Consider the following 24306-nt stretch of genomic DNA (forward strand, 5'->3'; position numbering starts at 1 on the left):
CAGAGAGCCTTAAAGGGGTACTCCGCTGCCCTGTGTCGGAAGCTCCGCTCCCCAGCGTGACGGCCATCACGCCACCTTCCCATAGACTTTCGTTGAGGGGGCGGGCGTGACGTCACGAAGGGGGCGGGCATGACGTCACGAGGGGCGGCCCTGAACACGGAAGCCCGCACACAGCGTCCGGAACAATAAACTTCCGGACGCTGGGGAGCGGAGCTTCCGACACAGGGCAGCGGAGTACCCCTTTAAAAGGGGTACTCCGGTGGAAAACAAATTTATTTTAAATCAACTGGTGCCAGAAAGTTAAACAGATTTGTAAATTACTTCTATTTAAAAATCTTAATCCTTCCAGTACTCATCAGCTGCTGTATACTACAGAGGAAGTTGAGTTGTTCGTTTTTTTCCCAATAGGGAAAAGTTTTTTTTTTTAAACCGCTCCTTTTATTACTACCATACTAATATTACTTATCAGCTGCTATATTCTCCACAGGAAGTTCTTTTCTTTTTGAATTTCCTTTCTGTCTGACCACAGTGCTCTCTCCTGACACCTCTGTCCATGTAAGGAACTGTCCAGAGTAGGAGCAAATCCCCATAGCAAGCCTCCAGAAAGTTCCTGACACGGACAGAGGTGTCAGCAGAGAGCACTGTGGTCAGAAAGAAAATAAATTCAAAAAGAAAATAATGTAGTAAACAGCAGCCGATACGTACTGGAAGGATTAAGATTTTTAAATAGAAGTAATTTGCAAATCTGTTTAACTTTCTGGCACCAGTTGATTTAAAATAAATGGTTTTCCACTGGAGTACCCCTTTAAAGAGGTACTCCGCCCAGCGCTGTTTACAGCAGATTATCGCACAGTAAGGTTGCAGCATCTGCTATTCATTCTCTGTCTGCTCCTCTGCCTGTGGCATTGTTCAGCACAAGGCAGCATGCTGTAAACACCTCACTCTCTCTAAATGTTGCATTAAAGATAGATATGTATATGTGTATAGTACAGGTGGATGGGCAACAGCTATTAACCTGAAATAAGGTCCAAGGGAAGCCCAAAAAGGAATGAAATGTAAGAGAAAAAAAAAAAAAGACTAGCAACTACAAAATCTCGCACACCACCTCAAATATAAAAATAGGAAAGCTTTATTATACAAAGAATGAGCGCAGACACTGAAACACATAAAAAATGTAATGAACTGAGTGGAGGCAAATGTATACCTAGCCTACTACACTCAACACTATGGGACAGCAAGATAGCAGCTGAGGGTCTCTAATTTAAACGCTTACAGAACAAACTCCAAAAAGGCAACATGAAGTTTAAAAAAAAAAAAAAAAACACATCCAAATACAATACTGCACAATATTGTCAAAGTCATGAAAGGGGATAAGATGGGATAAGATGAGATATGAAAGGGGTACTCCGGTGGAACACTTTATTTTTTTATGAACTGGTGCCAGAAAGGTAAAACAGATTTGTAAATTACTTCTATTAAGAAATCTTAATCCTTCCTGTACTTATTTGCTGCTGAATACTACAGAGGAAATTAATTTCTTAATTTTTGGAACACAGAGCTCTCTGCTGACATCATGACCACAGTGCTCTCTGTTGACATCTCTGTCCATTTTAAGAACTGTCCAGAGTAGGAGAAAATCCCCATAGCAAACATATGCTGCTCTGGACAGTTCCTTAAATGGACAGAAATGTCAGCAGAGAGCACTGTGCTCCAAAAAGAAAAGAATTTCCTCTGTAGTATTCAGCAGCTAATTAGTACTGGAAGGATTAAGATTTTTTTTAATAGAAGTAATTTACAAATCTGTTTAAATTTCTGACACCAGTTGATTTAAAAAAAATTTTTTTTTTTTTTAATAAAAATACAAAAAGTACAGAACTACTTCCCATCCCCCGCTTCTGTATATTCTGTATAGGTGGGGCACATGAAGAATTCCCTGGACTCCAGAGAAAAGGTGAACCACAGAAATAAAGGCTTGAAAATCCAATGAATTAAAATAGTGTTTCCCAAGCAGGGTGCCTGCAACAGCTGGAGGCACCCTGGTTGGGAAACACTATTAAAATATAATGATTTATTAGTAATCTTGATAAAAATGCATTTAAGAAGAAAGCCAACGCGTTTCGTAGCTCAGGTATCTTCAGCAGCTCATAAAAATATGCATGGAGTAGAAAAAGTGGGTTACAGTCCTTGAGATCACAGGAGGTCCTAACTGATGAACACCCAAGGATCAGGTAGGGGATAACTAGTAATGGTGGGATAACCCATTTAAGAAGCACTGCTACTCCTTTATTCCTAGGACTGGTGGCTGCTGCAACACTCAGGACCACCATGACCAGTAATGGCATAGTATTGTAGTATTCCATTACACTGGCCTTACACATAAGAAACATTCTCCGATCCCCCAAATCGCATCCACATGTTCAGAAGGGAGAATCGCTGCCAGATACTCCTAATAAAAAGATCAGGCAGTTAAAGGGGTACTCCAGTGGAAATGTTTTTTTTTTTTTTTATATCAACTGGTGCTAGAAAGTTAAACAGATTTGTAAATTACTTTTACTTCCAGTACTTAACTGCTGTATTCTCCAGAAGTTCTATTTTTTTTTCTTTTCTCTCTGACCACAGTGCTCTCTGCTGACACCTCTGTCCATTTCAGGAACTGTCCGGAGCAGTAGAAAAGTTTTTAAAGGGGTACTCCACTGGAAGACTTTTTTTTTTATATCAACTGGTATCAGAAAGTTAAACAGATTTGTAAATTACTTCTATAAAAAAACGTAATCCTTCCAGTTACTTATCAGCTGCCGTTATGATCCACAGGAAGTGCTTTTCTTTTTGAATTTCCTTTCTGCCTGACCACAGTGCTCTCTGCTGACACCTCTGTCCATTTTAGGAACTGTCCAGAGCAGGATAGGTTTTCTATGGGGATGTGCTCCTATTCTGGACAGTTCCAAAAATGGACAGAGGTGTCAGCAGAGAGCACTGTGGTCAGGCAGAAAGTAATTTAAAAGAACTTCCTATGGATTATACAGCAGCTGATAAGTACTGGAAGGAATAAGATTTTTTAATAGAAGTCATTTACAAGTCTGTTTAATTTTCTGGCACCAGTTGATTAAAAAAAATGAAAAATAATAATTATTTCCACTGGAGTACCCCTTTAAAAACGTTTCAGATCTTTACCCTGGCACCAGGGAAGAGTCAGGAGACCACCATACATAGTAGATGGGTGGCTGATCACGCTGAAATTGCCAGGTTTGACCAACGCACATCTGATGTTAATACATTGCTTTTGTGGGTAACTAGAACAGGGAATAAGGAAATAACCAGCTCAGGCCTCCTTAAAGATATATATTCCCACATTGGCCAACAACAAAGCCTATTCAGTAAGGACTAATAATAGTCGACTCCTATGACTGGTTTATATATGTTCTTTAGGTGTGTAAAGTATACACAGCTACTTCCATTGTCCGATTTTAGCGCTTTCAGCCCAAATACAATGAATCCAGCTGAAAAAAAAAAAAAAAAAAAAAAAACACACCTTTGGACTTTACTATTAAAAAGCCGCCCCATATGGTGCACACTACTAAAACCGCAGTCTTATTCGGTCACCAGGTTCAGTTGCAAGATTACGCTGTTATCTTTATTATTCTCCTTATCACGTGACGATTATTAATGGCGAGGAGTGTAGAAATGCTTATCTACATCCATCACTGTGTTTCCATCTGTAGATGCAAATCAAAAAATGTGGCAGTATCTTGTAATACCTTTCTTATTAGGCTACGGTAACATAATTCTGTAGAGAAGCTTTCGGGATTCCTCCAAAGCAAATCTAAGCTCACAAGCAGAAGACACAGGTTACATCTCACAAATATTCTTCTTTTCTTCAGTACAAATACAAGATAAGGAACGCAACACCCTTCTGCTAGTCACTGGGTCATACGTCAGGACACCATTGGGAGTACTGTAAATCCTACTGCCAATTGGTACTGATGGCAATGAGACCCCCAATGGGTTCTATTGAATGCTAATGGCTTATACTTGAGATAGGTTGATCAATGGAGAGCGAGAGCGCGAGCGAGAGAGCGCGAGAGCGAGAGCGAGAGCGAGAACGTTTCACTCCGGCCGGCTCATTGAAATGAATTACATACGGGAGCGCATACGAAGGCATACGGGAGCGAGAGGTTTTAGCTCCCCCTGCCGTATGCGCTCCCGTATGGGAGAAAACGTAGTGTGAACCCAGCCTAACTTGAAACCAGACTCAACATACAATACTACAGACAGTCCAGATCTGTGAAATGTGTGACAACTGGAGGAACTGACCAATCAGAATGGACATTCACTGGTAAAACACCTGTATTACTGAAGCACATGCCGTGACTGGTGTCTGGTAGCGCCCCCTACAGTACAGGGAGGAACTACAAGTTCTGTACTACTCCTTACCTGTGCCGGGGTTAGCTGCTCCTTTGGACACCAAGTAAGGGCGGCTCCATTTGGGACACTGTGTGTACTGTATAGGACCCTGAAGAAGCTCCTGTCCTCTACATAAACCATTGTTTCCCAACCAGGGTGCCTCCAGCTGTTGAAAAACTACAACTCCCAGCATGCCCGGACAGCCAACGGCTGTCCGGGCATGCTGGGAGTTGTAGTTTTGCAACAGTTAGATGCACCTGATTGGGAAACACTGAGATAGACAGTGATTACAGCTCCCAGCAGATCTTTCTTACTTTTATATGTAACGACTGGCTTTATATATATTAATTAGTTATCTTCTTATTTTTTCTTTAATCCTCACTTTTTCCTATTTTTGGATGACATTGTGGGGCTACAGAACCAATTACCAGGTTTCCATAGCATTATTGTCTCAACATACAATGGTCATCCTGGAAGAAATAAATATTGTAACTTGAGGGACATTATATATATATATTATCCACACAGCGTACAGTCTTTGGAGTAGGTATCGAGTTAATAGACCATCAAATGTATTAAGTTTATACTATAAGAAATAAGTAGGAAAACTGCATGGAAAAGCAAATCTCCAAACCCCTCAATCTACTTACTGTGCAGCTGGGAGAAGCGAGATTAAAGAATGAGAAGACGGCGTCTACGGGATCAGCTCCAAGTCATGCACTATTGATGTATGCATTAATATCATAGGAAAAGAAAAATTGCTCTTGAGCAGTGTAAATACAGTATGTGGCTTCTTTGTGGGTTCAGCAATCTCAGCTACTGCTAGGAGCGGCAGAAATCTCATGGCATAACATGATTTCAAAAGGGATTTTTTTTTTTCTTCCGACCACCAAGGTTGTGTTCTAACGCACTTACAAGAAGGGGTCCCAGTGGACTCGGCAAGTAAGTCAACAAATGGTCGCTCTGGTTTTATGATGTGGAGATGGACAGCATGTCATTCATCAGAGAAAATAAACATAGGGTAATTTAACAATAAATGTAATAAATACAAGTAGTCTTAAGGGTTGGAAATCCCTTTTTAACAGGCATAAGGACTTAAAGGGGCTATTTAGGTTACAACACCCATATATACCGTATCTGGGGAGTCTAAGTTAACAAATAGGATCTGCTGCTTAAGAGCTTTTTTATTGTCTGAACTTTGAAGTAGAAAAATCGCAGGAAAAGGTGTGAAAAATGCATTAGAACACAGCCTAATGTCTTGGAATCCCCTTAAAAACACCTTAAAGGGGTACTCCGGCGCTTAGACATCTTATCCCCTATCCAAAGGATAGGGGATAAGATGCCTGATCGCAGGGGTCCCGCCTCTGGGGACCCCCGTGATCTTCCACACCGCACCCCGTTAGAACCAGCCCCCGGAGCGTGCTGGTGATCATGGTGACAGAGCATAGTGACGTCACGCTCCGCACCCTCAATGCAAGCCCATGGGAGGGGGCGTGACAGCGGTCACGCCCCCTCCATAGGCTTGCATTGAGGGGGCAGAGCGTTAAGTCACACGGGGCGGAGCCGTGATGTCATTCTGCTCCGTCCCCGTGATCGCCAGTAATCAGACCTGGAGCGAGCATGCTCCGGGGGATGATTCTAACGGGGTGCGCCGAGGAAGATCACGGGGGTCCCCAGCGGCGGGACCCCTGCGATCAGGCATCTTATCCCCTATCCTTTGGATAGGGGATAAGATGTCTTAGCGCCGGAGTGCCCCTTTAATTGTGATTATAGGTTGAATAACTTTTTCCTCATAGCACAAATTCCGCTTCCGCATCCCTTTGGGTGATTTCTGTCTTGTGCGGAAATTCAGAAGTGTGAATGGGAGTGCGGAATCCCATAGAAGTCTACTGGGCTTTAATTTGAGGCGGAATTAATTCCACATGCAGAAATTCTGCCATGTGAATATACCCTAAAGTTTAGCAGGCGGAAATTCCGCTCTGTCATCATAACCTAAGCGGAAATAACCTCAACCCCGTTATGAGTTTAATGAGTTTACCTGCGTGATCTCTAGCACAAGTAGCCTAATTAGATGAACAGGTGCAATAATCAAACACTACACCCTCACAATTATGCCCTGTAAAGGCCAGGTTCACACGCAGTATTTTGGTCAATGGGACAAAAGCAGAGCCAACATAAGATTTGCATCTTTTTCTTTTCTTTGGATCTACTCCAAAAAAAATGCTGATTAAGGGTAGGGTCACAGATATACACAGCATATTTCACACTGTAAGAACTCCGTCGGGCAGAGGCACATGCACATTTTGCTATGAGCAGACACACTGGGTTTCCCTGCGGCAGCCCTGTGTGTGCAATAAGGTTTGGAGGCGGGCCCAGCGCACTGTTGTGATGTGTGGCCCAACCCCCATACCCCCCCCATCCCCCGCCGCCTCCAAACATTACTGCACGTACACAGGGCTGTGGAAGGGAATCCTTGTGGGACTGCTCATAGTAAAATGTATTTCCCACTGCCCAGCGGATGTGCTGCGTTTTACTCTACCCTAAAATGAGCTCCAATATGACCAAATACTGACCAAAATACTATGGGGGAGATTTATCAAAATCTGTCCAGAGGAAAAGTTGCCCATAGCAACCAATCAATGAGCTTGCTTCTTTCATTTTTGAAAAGGTCTCTGCAAATTGAAAGAAGCGATCTGATTGGTTGCTATGGGCAACTTTTCCTTTGCCAAAGGGTATAGGCACATGCAGCAGAAACGTTTACTGGCGATTTCTTCCAAACCTTTAAGGTTTATAGCAGTATTTCCAACCAGGGCGCCTCCAGCTGTTGCAAAACTACAATTCTCAGCATGCCCGGACAGCCAAAGGCTGTCCGGGCATGCTGGGAATTGTAGTTTTGCAACAGCTGGAGGCACCCTGGTTGGGAAACACTGGTTTATAGTCTCGGTTGCTAAAATATGAAGAACTGAGTTCGTACCAATGACTACATTAGTGGTGAAGGAATCCAGGGAGACTATAAATGCAGTTTTATTTCTGCCTTACCCAGCAAGTACATTTATCATATTGATGTATTGACCTTTACTGTATGAAAATACAAATTGCCTTTACCATTTAGAAAGCAGCAATAGACACTGCACCGTAGGAGGCTGGTAAATGACCTGTCAATACATAAACTACAGGCAACTGATCAATGTATCAGCAGGTTATTTATTAATCTGAGATTGGTAGAAAATTATATAGTCATAGTATCATATACAAGTAGGTAGTATCCAAGACCCAAAAGGAACTGTCCCAGTTTGGCTGACCTCTAAGGGCCAACGCACACTACGGATATTCCTTGACACAGAATCCCAGTGATTGGCTCATGTAAAAGGGTCTTTGAAGTAGGGAATCGACCGATATTGATTTTTTAGAGCCAATGCCCTGTGAACTTTCAGGCCGATAGCCGATAACTTCTACCGATAATCCGTGCATTTTAATTCTCCCCCCCCCCCACAAATATCCTTGGTAAAATTAGGGTGCGTGTGTGTGCAGGTATACCCTGATAAACTGTTTCTGGCCCCGCATATCAATGATTTAAAGCGGGCGCTTTAAATCAATGAACTGCAGCGGCTTTTGCGGGGCCAGAGATCACCACCACCCGCTTCTCTACCCCTGCCTGTCCTGGGGTCCTGAGTCCAACCACCGACGCTGCCCGATTGCCTCCCCCTGCCTATCCTCTGGCCAGAGGCCGCCACTGCCCCATTGCCTCCCCCATCCCCGGTTTTATAATTACCTGTCCCCTGGGTCCGCGCTACTTCTGGCACCGGCGGTGTCCTGAGCTGTCACTGTGCGCCGGGCCACTGACAATCTCGCGTTGAGGACGTCACTCGTCATTGCGCAGCGCACAGCAACAGCGCAGGACACCGCCGGAGCCAGAAGTAGTGCGGACCCAGAGAACAGGTAATTATAAAACCGGGGAGGGCAATGGGGCAGCAGCGGCGGCGGTCTCTGGCCAGAGGATAGGCAGGGGAGGCAATCGGGCAGCGTCGATGGTTGGACTCAGGACAGGCAGAGGAAGAGAAGCGGGTGGCGGCGCCAGTCTCTGGCTCTTATCTTATCTGCCGATAATATCAGCCAATCCGATAATCGGTCGATCCCTACTTTGAAGTAGGTTCTTAGCCAGAGGACCACTACAAATATGTCTGCAACAGCTATCTTATGCTAGTGGCCAGACTAAGGCTTTGTTAACATATTGTGGTTTTGTTGTGCTTTTCTACACATACAGATATGGCTGGACAACACTTTTACCATATACTGCACAATGGGGGAGATTTATCAAAACCTGTGTAGAGGAAGAGTGGTGCAGTTGCCCATAGCAACCAGATCGCTTCTTTTATTTTCATAAAAGGCTTCTGAAAAATGAAAGTGATCCGATTGGTCGCTATGGGCAACACAGGTTTTGATAAATCTCCCCCAATATGTACATGTCTAGGGTTTTGTCTATGAAGACCAAAATACTGTAAGAGCAACTTCGACTACTTCAGAAGCCAAATCTGCCATTTTTTTGAGGTAAGCATGTCATGAACAGGCGGGAGCCGGTTTCGGATTATTGTTGGGGGGGGGGGGGGGGGGGGGGGGGGGGGGGGGGGGGAGTCAGTAAAATTAATTTTATGGGTGCTTTCTGAACTGTACCACACACATTCATCTGACATACCACCACAGACATATGTACCAAAACAGGACCAATTTGGTTAAATGTTGCATAGCATTTTTTTATATTATAGGTTAAACGTATTGCTAGACGTTATATGATTGCACCACAATTTAAATGTGTACATTTTATATTTTAAAATAATTGTGTAAAATAATTTAAACCAGCAAAAAAAAAAGAAAAGCAGACCCATATGTTTTGAATGTATACCGTTGAACGGTAGGAGGAAGGGGGGCGGTTATACGATTTCTATTGTGGTACAGAAAACAAAATCGTAGCCAATCGTACAGGGGACAGGACATACGCAAAAATACCACACTCTTGCCTACCACAGCTCATGTTTAGGTACCAGTTATACCCATCTCCCAACATACTGCTGTGTTCTAGATGTGAACAAGCCCTTGAAATGTCACCAGCTGTTCCTGTCATCCCCATAGACATGAATGGAGTAGCGACACACGACTTCTCTTTACCACAGCCCAACAGGAGGAAAAAACAGGGTCTCATTACAACCCCCAAACCCCCCCCAAACTAGCGACTGTGGGGGTCTTAGCAATAATACATTTAACGAAATGCTGAAGACTGAAAAAGCGTCAGCTCTCCAGTGAGGTGTAAGCAGAAACTTCTTTATTCTTGACACATCAAGCAAAGACAGATATGTCTTAAAATCGGGAGAAAGTGGGCGCTTCAATACTTCATGCAGTGGTCACAGGTAACGCCGTGTCACACAACTCAGAGGTCTGAAGAAGCACACGAGTTATGTGAAACGGCGTTACCTGTGTCCACTGCATGAAGTATTAAAGCGCCCACTTTCTCCCGATTTTAAGACATATCTGTCTTTGCTTGATGTGTCAAGAATAAAGAAGTTTCTGTTTACACCTCACCGGAGAGCTGACGCTTTTTCTGTCTTCAGCATTTCGTATATTGGACTTTGTTCTCCTATAAGCTGAGCACCCACCGGAGGACCTGCTGCTGTTGCCAGGACTGCATCGCATCTTTCACTGCGCTTAAGGTAGAGCCGACTTTATTTCTTTTTTGCCTAAATAATACATTTAACACCTATCCACGTTCTTTAGCCATCAGGAAACCCAGACTGCAGATTCCATTGTGAGAACCGACCATTATAGTGTTCAGGGCTAGAATATAATGTTTTTTTGTCTTTTTGAAATAGAATAGAATGCGGCAATAGAATGCGGATAGTTTTAAAGTATTGTTTTGTATTTTCAAGAAGTTCTGAGTAACCTGTTCTAACCTGGATTACAATGTATTCGCTTCCTTCTGGATAGACACGTTTATCTACATTCACTCTTGCAATGTTATTTCCTGGCTAAACACTAGTTGGGAAACCTTAATGCCCTAGAAATGTCATGAATTATTTGTGTTTTATACGGCACGTACTATATCTATCTATCTTTATTTTATGTTATTTTTATTACATTTTATAGATTTCTTTTTGCCGTTTGGGCTAGGAGGTGAGTGGCCGTTTAGGTCTAGTGTGTTAAAATAAAACAGCCTATTCTCTGGATAAGCCATCAATATTAGAAAAATACTCCCACCAGCCAGCTGTTTGAAGGGGCCGCTGTACTCACATACACCCCACAGTCTCCTCAGTGTTTGCTCATGCTCGGTCTTTCCATGGTTGTATTAGTAGTAGTGGAAGGGCTATAAACTGCAGCAGCGTCTCATTTAAAGGGGTACTCCACCCCAAGACAACATCTGTCCTATCCAAAGGATAGGGGATAAGATGTCTGATTGCGGTGGTTCTGCCCGCTGGAAACTACAGCGATCTCTGCTGTGGCACTGCAGTCATTCGGTGCACAAAGCGAACTGCACTCCGTGCCTGATGACTAGCAATGCGGAGCTGACGTCACGGCCACGCCCTCCTCGTGACATCATGCCCTCCCACTCAATGCAAATCTATGGGTTGCCACCCTCTCCCATTGACTTTAATTGAGGGTGTGTGGCCGTGACGTCAAGAGCCTCCAGTGCGGCACCGGCGTTTTAGATCAACGCCGGGTGCTGTAGGGAGATCGCGGGGGTCCCACCATGGATAGGGGATAAGATGTCTAGGAGCGGAGTACCCCTGTGCAAATATATACTGTAAATGCTGTGCTGCTCTCACAAACGCCTGAAGCCCTTCCAAAAATGATGATCGGCTGATTTTACAGGCTGGATAACCCCTTTAAAAAAAGGGTTGTCCCACATCGCTGTTTTACTTTTCAGACCAGCTCCTGCCTGTCAGCGGCCGCAGGAGGTGGTCGGCAAAGCTGGAAACAGCCAAAGCTACGCTCAACTCCCATTAATTATACCGGTAGTTACACATATGGTGTAGTTCTGTGAGCTATGCTTATTGAGTAACTGCTGAAGTCACAGAAACAGTGCAGCTGGTGGGACTACGCCGTCTGCGCAGAAGTTACGTAACTTCCCTAATTTGGTTGTTTTTGCCTTTTCCACCACCTCATATGGCTGCAGACAAGCAGGAGCTGATCGTAAAACTAAAACAGAGGTAGGACAGTCCCTTTAAGATTAGGCGGAACAGACATATAGACAAGGAAACTTGCATCTTTTCCATGTTGCCTGATCTAATGTGATATTTCAGGCTGGGGGAGGATAGGGGATCCTTATATATCAATTGTCTCCAAACTGTGGACCTCCAACTGTTGCAAAACTAACTCCCAGCATGCTGGGAGTGGTAGTTTTGCAACATCTGGAGATTCCAAGTTTGCAGCCCACTGATATATACTATACACAGACCGCTTCCCCTATACAGTACAAGAGCAGCACACAAGTGAGGAACTGGTTAGCAGCAGTCTATATCCAGCATCAAAATATACTGTAATATCAGTGCATATGGTTGTATATAGCATATACACTCTACAGCAGTGATAACTAATACTGCAGCACAATGGCAGCCATATGTCATAAAATGTACACTGCAATACACCAAAAAACCCAAAAGGCTCTTGTGTGGCCATTTTCGCATTCTCATCCCATACATTAGGCTAGGGTAATTTACCAACCAGTGTACCTTTAAGTGTTGCAAAACTACAACTCCCAGCATGCCCGGACAGCAGTGTTTTGCAACAGCTGGAGAATCACTGGCTGGGAAAAAAACCTTTTAGCTATGGTGCCAATGCTTGATATGAGGGGGCTCTGACCTGCCGAATCTGACACAATGGCACATACCAATTACTGTGACTGGGGGTCGGACCCCCACAGTTGAAGCATTGATGGCTTATCCAAATGGGAAAACACTGGGATAAGGTTGTTGGCTATAAGCCTGGCCCTGGCTTACAATACACCACATCTCGTGACTCATTTTACAAGCTGCTTTAACATCACTCAGTACCATATTACTTGAGTTCCAATTGCTGCTGTTCTTCCATTTCCCTAAGGTGTGTTCAGGATGCCAGTGACTAAAGGTGACTAGCGCCGTAATAAAGGCAATTTATTTCTTTATGACACAAATCTGCTCACTATTAAAAGCCTACAATCGCCTTTAAACATCAATCTGCACTTACGTACCTTTGCACTAGAATTAAGTCTCCACGTAGAATGAGTAAATAACAGTTATGCAACTCTTAATACAATTTACATCTATTTACACTGTAGACTACTTTAGGCCCACAGCCACATATGACGACTGTCAGTTCAGATCGGCCCAGAACTTCCGTGTGTATTATGCTGGTGCAGTGTTTCCCAACCAGGGTGCCTCCAGCTGTTACAAAACTACAACTCCCAGCATGCCTGGACAGCCTTCGGCTGTCCAGGCATGCTGGGAGTTGTATTTTTGCAACAGCTGGAGGCACCCTGGTTGGGAAACACTGTGCTAGTGTAAAACTGGCCTATGGGGTATATTCACATAGGAAGGACGTGCTGCAGATTTTCCAGGCAGAAATTCAGCAGTGTTTCAACAGGGAAATACCCATAATAAAATAAACCTGTACATACCTCCAGTGCACACCCGCGGTGCCTCTGGTGTCCTGTTCCGGTTCCCCGCAGCAATCGTCTTCCTGAGCTGCAGCGTGACGTGTTAGGCCCAGGAAGCACCAATGCCCAATGAGTTATATTGCAGCTCAGTGCATCGCTGACTGCAACAATGTAACCCCAAAGCCAACAATTCGCTGCGCGGCAGTAGGACACATTGGGCCGGGGTGTTTCCAGGCCCGACAGTCAGGCTGCAGCTCAGAAAGATGATCACTGCGGGGAACGGACTGTGGTAACGCTGGAGGTAAGTACAGGTCTATATTGTATTGTTTTTCCCCACACAATGGGTTTTAAACCACTATAGCTCTTGCCACTGGATAATCCCTTAAAAAGGGAACCGGTCATGAGATTTTAACAAATATAATGTTCTGTTAATGCTTTAAATAAATACTCTGGGTATATAACTCAGGCACCCAATGCCAAATAGATACACAAGTCCCTAGGTGAGACAAATTCAATATATACTCTTAGGACAAATATTCACCAATTAGGCCCAAGATAAACTCAAAACTGAATTTAATAAACTGATAATCACATAGTATAGTACACAGACAAACTGTATGTGCTGGGATGGGGGATAGGGTACAGGTGAATTGTTACACTAAAGACCCTGCCTATCTCCTAATGTTAAAGGACAACTGTAGTGGAACACTTTTATACATTCCTGTGCCCGGGCCTCAAAAATAAACGTATACATACCTTCCTACGAGCCCCCGTTGGTCCGGTACAGGCCTCACGGTCCGGCAGTGCTGATGTCATTCCACTTCCTGGGGATGCCACAGAGCCGTCGGCGTATCACTGGCCGTAGCGATGTCCCGCCCCGGTAGGTGATAGGCTGAGCCCACTGTCATGCAAGGAGCTCTGGCCGTCTCTTCTTACATGACAGTGGGCTCAGCCTATCACCGGCCAGGGCGGGACATCGCTACGGCCAGTGATACGCCGACGGCTCTGCGGCGTCCCCAGGAAGTGGAATGACGTCAGCACTGCCGGACCGTGAGGCCTGTGCCGGACCAACGGGGGCTCGTAGGAAGGTATGTATGAGTTTATTTTGTTTATTTTTGAGGCCCGGGCACATATAAAAGTGTTCCACTACAGTTGTCCTTTAAGTGTGGATAAGGGTTTAGGGAACACATTACATAATATAGTTTAGTTAATTAGTGAAAACAGGCCTCTCTTGCCTACGCGTTTCGCCCACAGATGATAAGGGCTCATCAGGGAGTGAGAGGACTCCACAATAGAATAAACATAAATAAATCACAGAGTGTTAATAACAAACAAAAAACACATACATAATAATTTTAATGAAGTTAGTGAAACGTCCGTAAGGTTAGTAAAGATCAGCTCATGTCGGGTTGGGTCAATATCAGTTTGGTAGTTAAATAAATAACCAATGTAATATAATAGAACCGTAGTTAAATCAAGAACAATATTTCAAATTGCATGGGTGAGCAGATATCACACCAAGTGGTCCATAAGATACAGATAGCACTTGGATTGGACTCTTGAAAATAAGTCCCTGTCCTGTCCATGTAATGTGTTCCCTAAACCCTATCCACACTTAACATTAGGAGTTCCCTTCCTAGATAGGCAGGATCTTTAGTGTAGCAATTCCCCTGTACCCTATCCCCCATCCCAGCACATACAGTTTGTGTACTATACTATGTGAATCCGTGTGGAATTTAAGGAGTATTTATGAATAATACATATATTACGCCCACTCTCCACCCACTTTTTATTCAGCAGCCATTTTGAGAACTGGCCGCCGGAACTCCTCCCACTCTTGATACTCCTCTTCTCCTCCTCCTCCGCATGAAACCTGCATTTCCGCGTGGAATTCCGCGCAAAATCGCTGCTAATTCTGAGCGGGAAAAAAAACTGTATTCTGGGGTGGAAATCTTCAGCGTGATTTCCGCCCCAATTCCTCAGTGTGAACATACCCTAAGAGTATATGCTGTTAATGCTTTACAACGTCATATATATTGTAAAATCTCATGCATGACAGGTCCCCTTTAAGAGAGGAAGCCAAAATCTGCCAAAAAAAATGCATTGTTGCAGGTTTTATGCTTTGTAGTATGCGTTTATGGGGCTTGTAGTAACAGAGCAGCACGTGGCAGACCGGAAGCAAATACAGCATTTGTAAGCAGGGCCAATGGAGGTCTCCTGGGGGCACCGAACAGGGCGAATCTGGTTGAGAACACTTCATAAGACATGGGAAGCCTAATGGACCATAAAGCAGAATTTATTGTATTTTTTTGTGGCTGGATAGCTCCTTTAATTCCTCATAGCTTTCATGACCCATATTTCCGGTCATCAATAGGAACCTTCACTGCTGAACACAATAGGGAGAAGTATCTGATGGCAAAGGGAGGGGGGGCTGACATTTGGGCCCTGTATCTTCCCGCTGCATGGGGTCAGTAATTGATTCATTCATTCTTTATAGAAGCGATGGAGTTACACCAGTGGATACGTTATACTAATGTACCCCTTTAATTCTAATGGCTAAAAATCTGTCCTGGTCATGTGACAGACACACAGTATTACGGTTACAGTACAGGTATTAGAGCCATGGCCTGATGTAGGGCTGGGCGGTATACCAGTTCATACCGAATACCGCCATTTTTGTGCTGCACGATATGAATTTTAACCCATACCGCAATACCGGTTTGGCCCCTCCCCCTCAGGAATGAATGAATCAACCCAGCCCAGCACTGCGCTATCCCCACATCAGGGAACTAATCCTATGTAACCTGCGAGCGCTGTTCTGCCCCCCCCCCCCCCAATTAATTATTAGCCCAGCCCAGTGCTGTCCCCATCAGGGTACTACTCACATGTCACCCGCATGCGCTGCCCTCCTCATCCTGTTTGTTGCGGCCGCAGGCGCTGACACTCTATACCAGTGGTCTCCAACCTGCGGCCCTCCAGATGTTGCAAAACTACAACTCCCAGCATGCTGGGAGTTGTAGTTTTGCAACATCTGGAGGGCCACAGGTTGGAGACCACTGGTCCCTTTGGTCCGGTACCGGACTCACTTGTTTCCTGGGGACGGGAACGTCGGAGAGCAGTCAGCCTATCACCGGCCGCAGTGATGTTCCGCCTCGGCCGGTGATAGGCTGAGTCCACTGTCATGTAAGAAGCCGGCTCCTTACATGACAGTGGGCTCAACCTATCACCGGCCGAGGCAGAACATCGCTGCGGCCGGTGATAGGCTGACAGCTCACCGCCGTTCCAAGCGTAAGGCCAACGTAGGTGCGTTAAAGTTTATTTTGTTTACCTTTTGCAGCCCGGGCATAGGGATACCGCACAGTATAGAGTAGGGATGTAAGAAAAAAAAAAAAATCGATTCTCGCGATAATCGCGATTTTTCATTTGCCGATACAGAATCGATTCAAAATATTTTTGAATCGATTCTTTTAGGGATGTGGAATTTTTATCTGCGGACGCCTGGAACAGCATGTCCCGGGCATCAGGAGATAAAAGTTCCACATTTTCCACATTTGTGGAGCCGGGCAGGCCGGATCTGACACGGCTATGGAGCGGGCTCCGACTCGTGCCCACTCCGTACTATGCGACCCCCGGCTGATTTCAGTAGCCGGGGGCCGCCGCTAATAGCCAGCATGCGGCAATCGCCGCGGCTGGCTATTAAAGGAGTATCCGGTGCGCACTTTTCTCATTTTATCCTATCCAGGCTGCAAAATAAAACGCACTTTCTCTTACCTGCCAACGAGCCCCCGGAGCTCCGGTACAGGTGTTCGGTCCCCGGGCTGTATTCTTCTTACTTCCTGTTAGTCCGACACGTCACATGGAGCTTCAGCCTATCACCAGCCGCAGCGATGTCCCGCCTCCGCTGGTGATAGGCTGAAGCTCCATGTGACGTGCCGGACTAACAGGAAGTAAGAAGAATACAGCCCGGGGACCGAACACCTGTACCGGAGCTCCGGGGGCTCGTTGGCAGGTAAGATAAAGTGCGTTTTATTTTATTTTGCAGCCCGGACGGGATAACATGAGAAAAGTGAGCACCGGAGTACTAGATCGCCGCTGTCAAAGCTGACAGCGGCGTCTATTGGGATCTGTGAATGCTCCCAGGTGGGCGATGTATCGGGATATATCGCGATGTATCGTCACCTAGACGGTATCGCGATATATCGGGATATATCGAATCGCCACACTGGTATCGCGATTCGAATCGAATCGCCAAATTCTTGGCAATTCACACCCCTAGTATAGAGTGTCAGCACCAGCAGCCGCAACAAGGAGGATGAGGAGGGCAGCACTTGCGGGTGATATGTGAGTATTTACCCCGATGGGGATGTGGGCTGATAATTTATATGGGTGTGGGGGGGAGGGGGGGGCGCTAGGAAATACCATTATATACTGTGGAACCGCCAAAAGTTTAAAAAATACCGTGATCCACACATTTGGTCATACCACCCAGCCCTATCCTGATGGGTCCCTCACATGACCAGATCAGATTTTTATCCACTAGAAATAAACAATTAACATTCCTAATAAATGACTGCATGCCGAGATCTTGACCACCACAAGGAGTTAATACAGAAAGTATGCTGACAAATGTATAACTTTTCATTATACAATGGAGTTTAAGTACAGACTATAAAATAACACCTTTACTGAATTGCGATTCAAGCTCTGGGTGGGAATATTGTATTACAAATGACGTAACCCAGGACAAGCTCCAGATAAACTTTCTCATGGTTTGTGTAGATAATGTAAAGTAAAATAGTGATCAAAAGGTGACACAGTGAAAGGAAAATAACCCTGCCCCATCTTATCTCCTCATACAGTTAAATACAACCTTTTGTCCCTGGTATTAGTCATGCAGGGATGGGGAGAAGCCAATTGTATGTTCTTCAATGGAAGCCCAATATCAATATATCTTACGGCCATGTCCTGAGAACCTGCAGATATCTGAGTGACAGCGGCTCGGTTTATGGCACGGCACCTTTCTTTAGTTCATACTTGAAGGACATCTCCATTCCTACACTAAATATAGGAAGTCACATTCATTCCCATAGGCCTGCATGTAGTAATAGGGTTATCTACTGGAGAAATGGAGAATTACATGGAGGCCGTTTAGATGAATGGCTATGTTGTACAAGAACAGCAGCTGCTCTCAGAGTGGCTCTCCATTTCACTCATAGCTGGGGGTCCCAAGTGGTAGACACTAGTGATCGACCGATATCGATTTTTTTTTTAGGGCAGATACCAATAATCTGTGGAGGTTAAGGCCGATAGCCGATAATTTACACAGATATTCCGGTATAAGTTATCAGCTATTTATTTCACCCCACCCCCCACCCCCAACCCCCCGGCGACGGCGCTGCAGATCATTGATTTAAGGCGGGCGCTTTGTATGACACGAGCACCGCTCCGATGCTCGCAGTCATACACAGGACGTAAATGTACGTCCTGGTGCACAAAGTACCGCCAAACCAGGACGTACATTTACATCCGTGGTCGTTAAGGGGTTAATATGCACTTCCCTATACAAATTGTCATATCCCAGTATGGAATATAGTCCTGTCAGGTTGACTCTCTGTGTTGAGTCGCTCTAGGGGCTCTCCTGCAGTGTCTCTGTGTTATCTGTATATTAGGTATAAAAGGACCTTTAAGGACCTTTGAGTTAGTCACATGTATGTTACCCAGGGAGCACCAGCTAACCAGGTGACCTGCAGCTTGACCTATGGGTTTCTTGCTCAGCCCCCCTTTATAAGAGGGGCAGCCATTACAATCTCTCTCTTAGATCCTGAGATACAGTAAAGACCAGACGTCTCAGATCCAGTGTCCAGCACATCTGGAGGCCACAAGCCTACCTACAGCCACATGCCATTAAGTCAAGTCATCTATGTCTGCTGTCACTACCCACTGTCAAGTCTATTATAGGCAGCGTGGCTGCCCTAAAGTCTGTCCAAACACTGCAAGTCCCAGCAAGCAGCAAGGTCCCCTCCGTGTTACTGGTCATCTCTCTGGGATCCTGGCCTAGCTGTAAAGACTATTTCCATCTGTCAGTTCCTAAAATGGACAGAGGTGTGAGCAGAGAGCACTGTGGTCATGATGTCAGCAGAGAGCTCTGTGTTTCAAAAAGAAAAGAACTTCCGCTGTAGTATTCAGCAGCTAATAAGTACAGGAAGGATTAAGATTTTTTAATAGAAGTCATTTACAAATCTTTTTAACTTTCTGGCACCAGTTGATTTAAAAACAAAATATATAAAAAATAAAGTTTTTCACCACAGTAAAATGATCAGGCCAAAGTATATTCAGTGAATAAAAGCACATAAACACAGTAAAAAACATGGCATTACTTAGCAAAAAAACTATATGTGGACCCAGTTCATACATGACTGGAAATCTGTAGATTTGTTGGAGAATTATTCTTTATTATTGAGGTGAATTGAAAAAAATCCACAACAAATCTGCAGAATTCTAGCTTCGTGGGTAATGTTCACACACAGCATATACGATGAAGATTTGATGTGTTTTAAGCGGCGTTAAGTTATACTAGAACAGTGTTCAGCAACCAGTCCACCTCAAGTTGTCTGGGCATGATGGGATTTGTAGTTTTGCAACAGCTGGAGGCACCCTGATTGGGAAACATCGTAGAAGAATAAATCTTAAACGTATGTTCATATGTGGCGGATACACTGCAGATTTGTTGCTGATTTTCCCAGCTAAGGCTGCATTCACACCACGTTTTTGCAATACAGTTCCCGTATACGTTTTCAATTTGAAAACCGTACGGAACCATATTGAAAACCGTATGCCAAATGATGCATCCGGTTGCATCCGTTTTGCATCTTGTACGGTTTTGTTCATTTTTTCCCCGTACCCAAAACCGTATGTGAACACATACAAGTACATGTTAGTATAAGGCAGGACTTGACAAATTTGTTCTTAATCTGGAAGCGAGCAAAAAAAAGATGTCGCACTTCACACATGACATCATGTGACCAGTCCCTCGTTGTGTCAGAGTGCTTAACGTCCCCTTTATGTGTCATGATTACTATTGTCCCCCTCATGTGTCACAGACGCCACTCACTGCCTTACGTACCTCCACCTCCGCTCCAACGCTGATTTCACGTTCTCCCTCAGGTTGGCGCTCCGGTGTTACATGGTACTCCCAAGTACAGAGAGTGACCACAGAGGCCGTTGATTGGCTGCAGTGGTCACTTGACGTCCCCTGCTCATGTAACACTGTAGCGCCGATGATGGATCAGAGTGGGAACGGAGGCAAGTAAAAAAAAAAAAAAAAAAAAAATAAAAATTTTTTATTTTTAAGATAGACAACCTTATTGTAAAGGGCTAACCTAGTAGATGCCACAATGAAATTCCTAGTAGCCGCGCGGACCTGGGATTTGACGAGCCCAGCAATAAGAAGTGTACCATGCCAACTAGTGTTCAGTAGATTTACAGTAACCTTGCGGCTCGGCCATTGATTGCTTTAGTCTTCAGAAATTCATTCTGTTTCCAAATTGCTCCAGGTGCCTGGAAAATCCCAGGATGACATTCTTAGATGACTGGGACTATATCCATCTTTTCCAGGCACCTGAAGCAACTTGAAGCCTGAAAGAATGTATGCAGACTAAAGCAACCAATGTACCATATTCCTTCACCACTAATCCCAATGTGCAGCTTTCCAGCTGTTTCAAAACTACAACTCCCATCATGCCAAAGGCTCCCTATACAAGTCCACTGCCAACATATGGACAATTCCTTTAAATCAGTGTTTCCCAACCAGTGAGCCTCCAGCTGTTTCAAAACTACAACTCCCAGCATGCCAAGGCAGCCTTAGACTGGTTGGATTAATCCCATAATGCAGTGTTTCCCAACCAGGGTGCCTCCAGATGGTGCAAAACTACAACTCCCAGCATGCCCGGACAGCCGAAGGCTGTCCGGGCATGCTGGGAGTTGTAGTTTTGCACCATCTGGAGGCGCCCTGGTTGGGAAACACTGCCCTAATGTGAAGTGTTGTCACACACTGGACAGGAACAGATGTCACATGATGTCACAGCTGGATCCCATTAATTTTAGCCCCCGGGGGCATAATCATCATCATCCAGCACAAAGGACGCCCCCCATAGACTCTCACCCTGTCCGCCTCGCAGCGCTGCGCCTCCACTTCCCGGGCCTGCAGCCGATCCCCCACGTTCTGGTACTCGCCCAATCGTTGCTCCAGCTGCCTCCGGCTGCTTTCCGCCTGCACCATCAGCTCGGAATGCCGCTTCTCCAGCCGGCTTCGTGCTACCTCCGTGCGCTGGACCTGCTCCTGCAGAGCCGTAAGATCGTCCTGCAGGGCGGCCTGCCGAGCAGACACACTCCAGTAGTTAAAGGCCAGGAGGGCGATCACCACTAACAAGGCCACCAACACGAAGGGGGGCAGCCGGCCTGTACGCCGCGGGGCTCCGAACCCCACCATGATCGCCCCCTCGGCCTAGCCCTGTCCGCTCTCTCGCACCGTCTTTTTCTCCCTTCTCTGCCGCTGCCAAACCTGCTGTGACAGCTAAGCGCGTGAACCGGCGCGATGCTCCAATAGGATAAAGGGCGTCCGGCCTCAGACGTGCGGTGATTGGCTGGACAGGTCGCCGTGACCCCGCCCACACTGGTTGGGTTGAACGGAAATGGACCCGATAAGTGTGTAAGGGAAAAGAATTAGCAATTTGCGCAGGCGCAGTGCAGTTCCGCATTCGTTGTCATGGCCGCGTTGCTTGTCTCCGGGGGGCGTGGCTCTCACCATCCGGTTACCATGGGAATATAACAATTTAGCAAAAAGTTTGGGTGCTTTAAGTAGATGTCGGCGGACGGGCGGGTGTTAAGGCATGCTGGGAGTTGTAGTTTTGTAACTGCTGGAGGAACCCTGTTTGAAAAACACTGCCCATCTAGCCCAATATTCTGCAAACTAAATTGTCCTTGGAACCATCTAGCCCAATGCCTATCCCATGCATGCTTTATTCCAGTGTTTTCCAACAAGGGTGCCTGCAGCTGTTGCAAAACTACAGCTCCCAGCATGCCCGGACAGCCTTTGGCTGTCCGGGCATGCTGGGAGTTGTAGTTTTGCAACACCTGGAGGCAGTCTAGTTGGGAAATACTGCCATATGACAGCCTTCTGCCTATCCTATACATGCCCTTTACGTTTTGGTTTTTTTCCTTCTCGGCTTCTAATACCCATAACGTTTTTTATTTTACACCTACACCTTTGGCTGTCCGGACATGCATGGGAGTTGTAGTTTTGCAACAGCTGGAGGCACCCTAGTTGGAAAATACTGCCTTATGAAAGCCTTATGCCTATCCTATGCATATCTAAAGGGGTACTGCAGCCAGAATTAAGTTATCCCCTATCCACAGGATAGGGGATAAGTAGCTGATCGTGGGGGTACGACCACTGGGGCCCCTGAACCGACCCTGTCCCGCTCAGTCAGGAGCGCATGTCGTCTACCTCTAGACGGCGCGATCTCCATTGAAATGAATGGAGCGCGGGGGGCCCCAGGGTTCAGACTCTCTGTGATCAGCTACTTATCCTCTATCCTGTGGATAGGGGATAACTTAACCCCTTAAGGACCAAGCCCATTTTCCCCTTATAGACCAGGCCAATTTTAATTTAGCTTTTTCGTTTTTTCCTCCCCGCCTTCTAAAATCCATAACTCTTTTATGTTTCCATCTACAGACCCATATAAGGGCTTGTTTTTTGCGTGACCAACCTGCGTGACAACTTTGTAATGAAACCTCTCATTTTACCCCCAAATTTTTTTAGGCAGGAAATTTAAATGAAAACCACAATTTTGCACATTTTGGAGGGTTTTGTTTTCACACTGTACAATTTACGGTAAAAATGACATGTGTTCTATATTCTGTGGGTCAATACGATTAAAATGATACCCATGGCTAGATACTTTTATATTTTTGTACAGCGTAAAAAAAAATCTAAAACTTTTTGTACAAAATCAGTAATCTAAAATCGCCCTATTTTGACCGCCTATAACCTTTTCATTTTTCCGTATATAAGGCGGTATGAGGGCTCATTTTTTGAGCCGTCTTCTGTACTTTTTATCGATACCAACTTTTATAGCATTTTTTATTAATTTTTTTTTAAATATAAAATGTGACAAAAAAAGCTGCATTTTTGGACTTTTTAAACATTTTATACGTTTACGCCGTTCACAGTACGGGATCATTAACATTATATTTTGATAAAGATAAATGTGTAGATCAGCTCTCCCCAAAGCCAACAGAATCGAGCACGGAAAGGGAAGGGACTATTCCCAACTTAAATGCACAAAGATGAAGAAATTCCAGCTTGTTTGTAGATCTAATAGCCGTCTTTATTCACACGAAGTTACATGGATCACAGGTACGGGACAGGATGTGACGCGTTTCGGCCAGGTGCTGGCCTTACTCATATCAAATGCCTCTATGAGTAAGGCCAACACCTGGCCGAAACGCGTCACAGCCTGTCCCGTACCTGTGATCCATGTAACTTTGTGTGAATAAAGACGGCTATTAGATCTATAAACGAGCTGGAATTTCTTCATCTTTGTGCATTATATTTTGATAGTTTGGACATTTGATTGCTATTACTGTTCAGTGCTATGCATTGGACATAGAACTGATCAGTATTATCGGTCATCTCCTGCTCTGGTCTGCTCGATCTCAGACCAGAGCAGGAGACGGCGGGTAACGGACGGAGGCAGGTGAGGGGACCTCCGTCCGCCATTACAGATGATCGGATCGCCGCAGCTGCGCTGCGGGTGATCCAATCATCCATTTTAACTTGCGCATTGCCGCAGAAGCCATGATCTGAGGGGTTAATGGCGGACACGATCGCGGATGTCCGCCATTACCGGCGGGTCCCTGGCTGCTCCGATGCTCGCGGTCATACACAGGACGTAAATGTACGTCCTGATGCGCGAAGTACCGCCAAACCAAGACATACATTTACGTCCGAGGTTGTTAAGGGGTTAATTCTGGCTGCAGTACCCCTTTAACCCCCTACTGTTTCTATTTTTCCTCCTCGACTTCTAATAGCCATAACGCTATTAATTTTACACCTACAGACCCATGTAAGGACTTGTTTTTTTTGCACCACCAACTGTACATTGTATTGACATGAATAAATTTACCACTAAATCTAAACTCTAAATCGGCAAAAAAAAAAGCAAAAGTATTTGTGGGAGTAAATTGAAAAAAAAACTAAAACTATTTTGCAACTTTTGGGTGCT

At 45.1% G+C, this 24306-nt stretch overlaps 2 protein-coding genes across 3 annotated transcripts in view; one reads left to right on the top strand and one right to left on the bottom strand.

The window, feature by feature from the left end:
• The window catches only part of GOLM2 (golgi membrane protein 2), a 52180-nt gene extending 30557 nt beyond the window's left edge, over positions 1-21623 (bottom strand). For both annotated transcript variants that reach the window (XM_056571571.1, XM_056571569.1), the window contains exon 1: positions 21183-21623. In XM_056571571.1, the coding sequence (XP_056427546.1) occupies positions 21183-21509 (327 nt within the window). In that variant the 5' untranslated portion in view covers positions 21510-21623. The remainder of the gene's footprint in view (positions 1-21182) is intronic.
• A 13-nt stretch (positions 21624-21636) lies between these two features.
• Positions 21637-24306, top strand: part of FRMD5 (FERM domain containing 5) — a 195928-nt gene continuing 193258 nt past the window's right edge. The window contains exon 1 of the mRNA XM_056571565.1: positions 21637-21728. The gene's annotated coding sequence lies outside the window, so the exon portion shown is untranslated. The remainder of the gene's footprint in view (positions 21729-24306) is intronic.

Source organism: Hyla sarda, chromosome 4 (assembly GCF_029499605.1).
Source record: "Hyla sarda isolate aHylSar1 chromosome 4, aHylSar1.hap1, whole genome shotgun sequence".
Classification (NCBI taxonomy): domain Eukaryota; kingdom Metazoa; phylum Chordata; class Amphibia; order Anura; family Hylidae; genus Hyla; species Hyla sarda.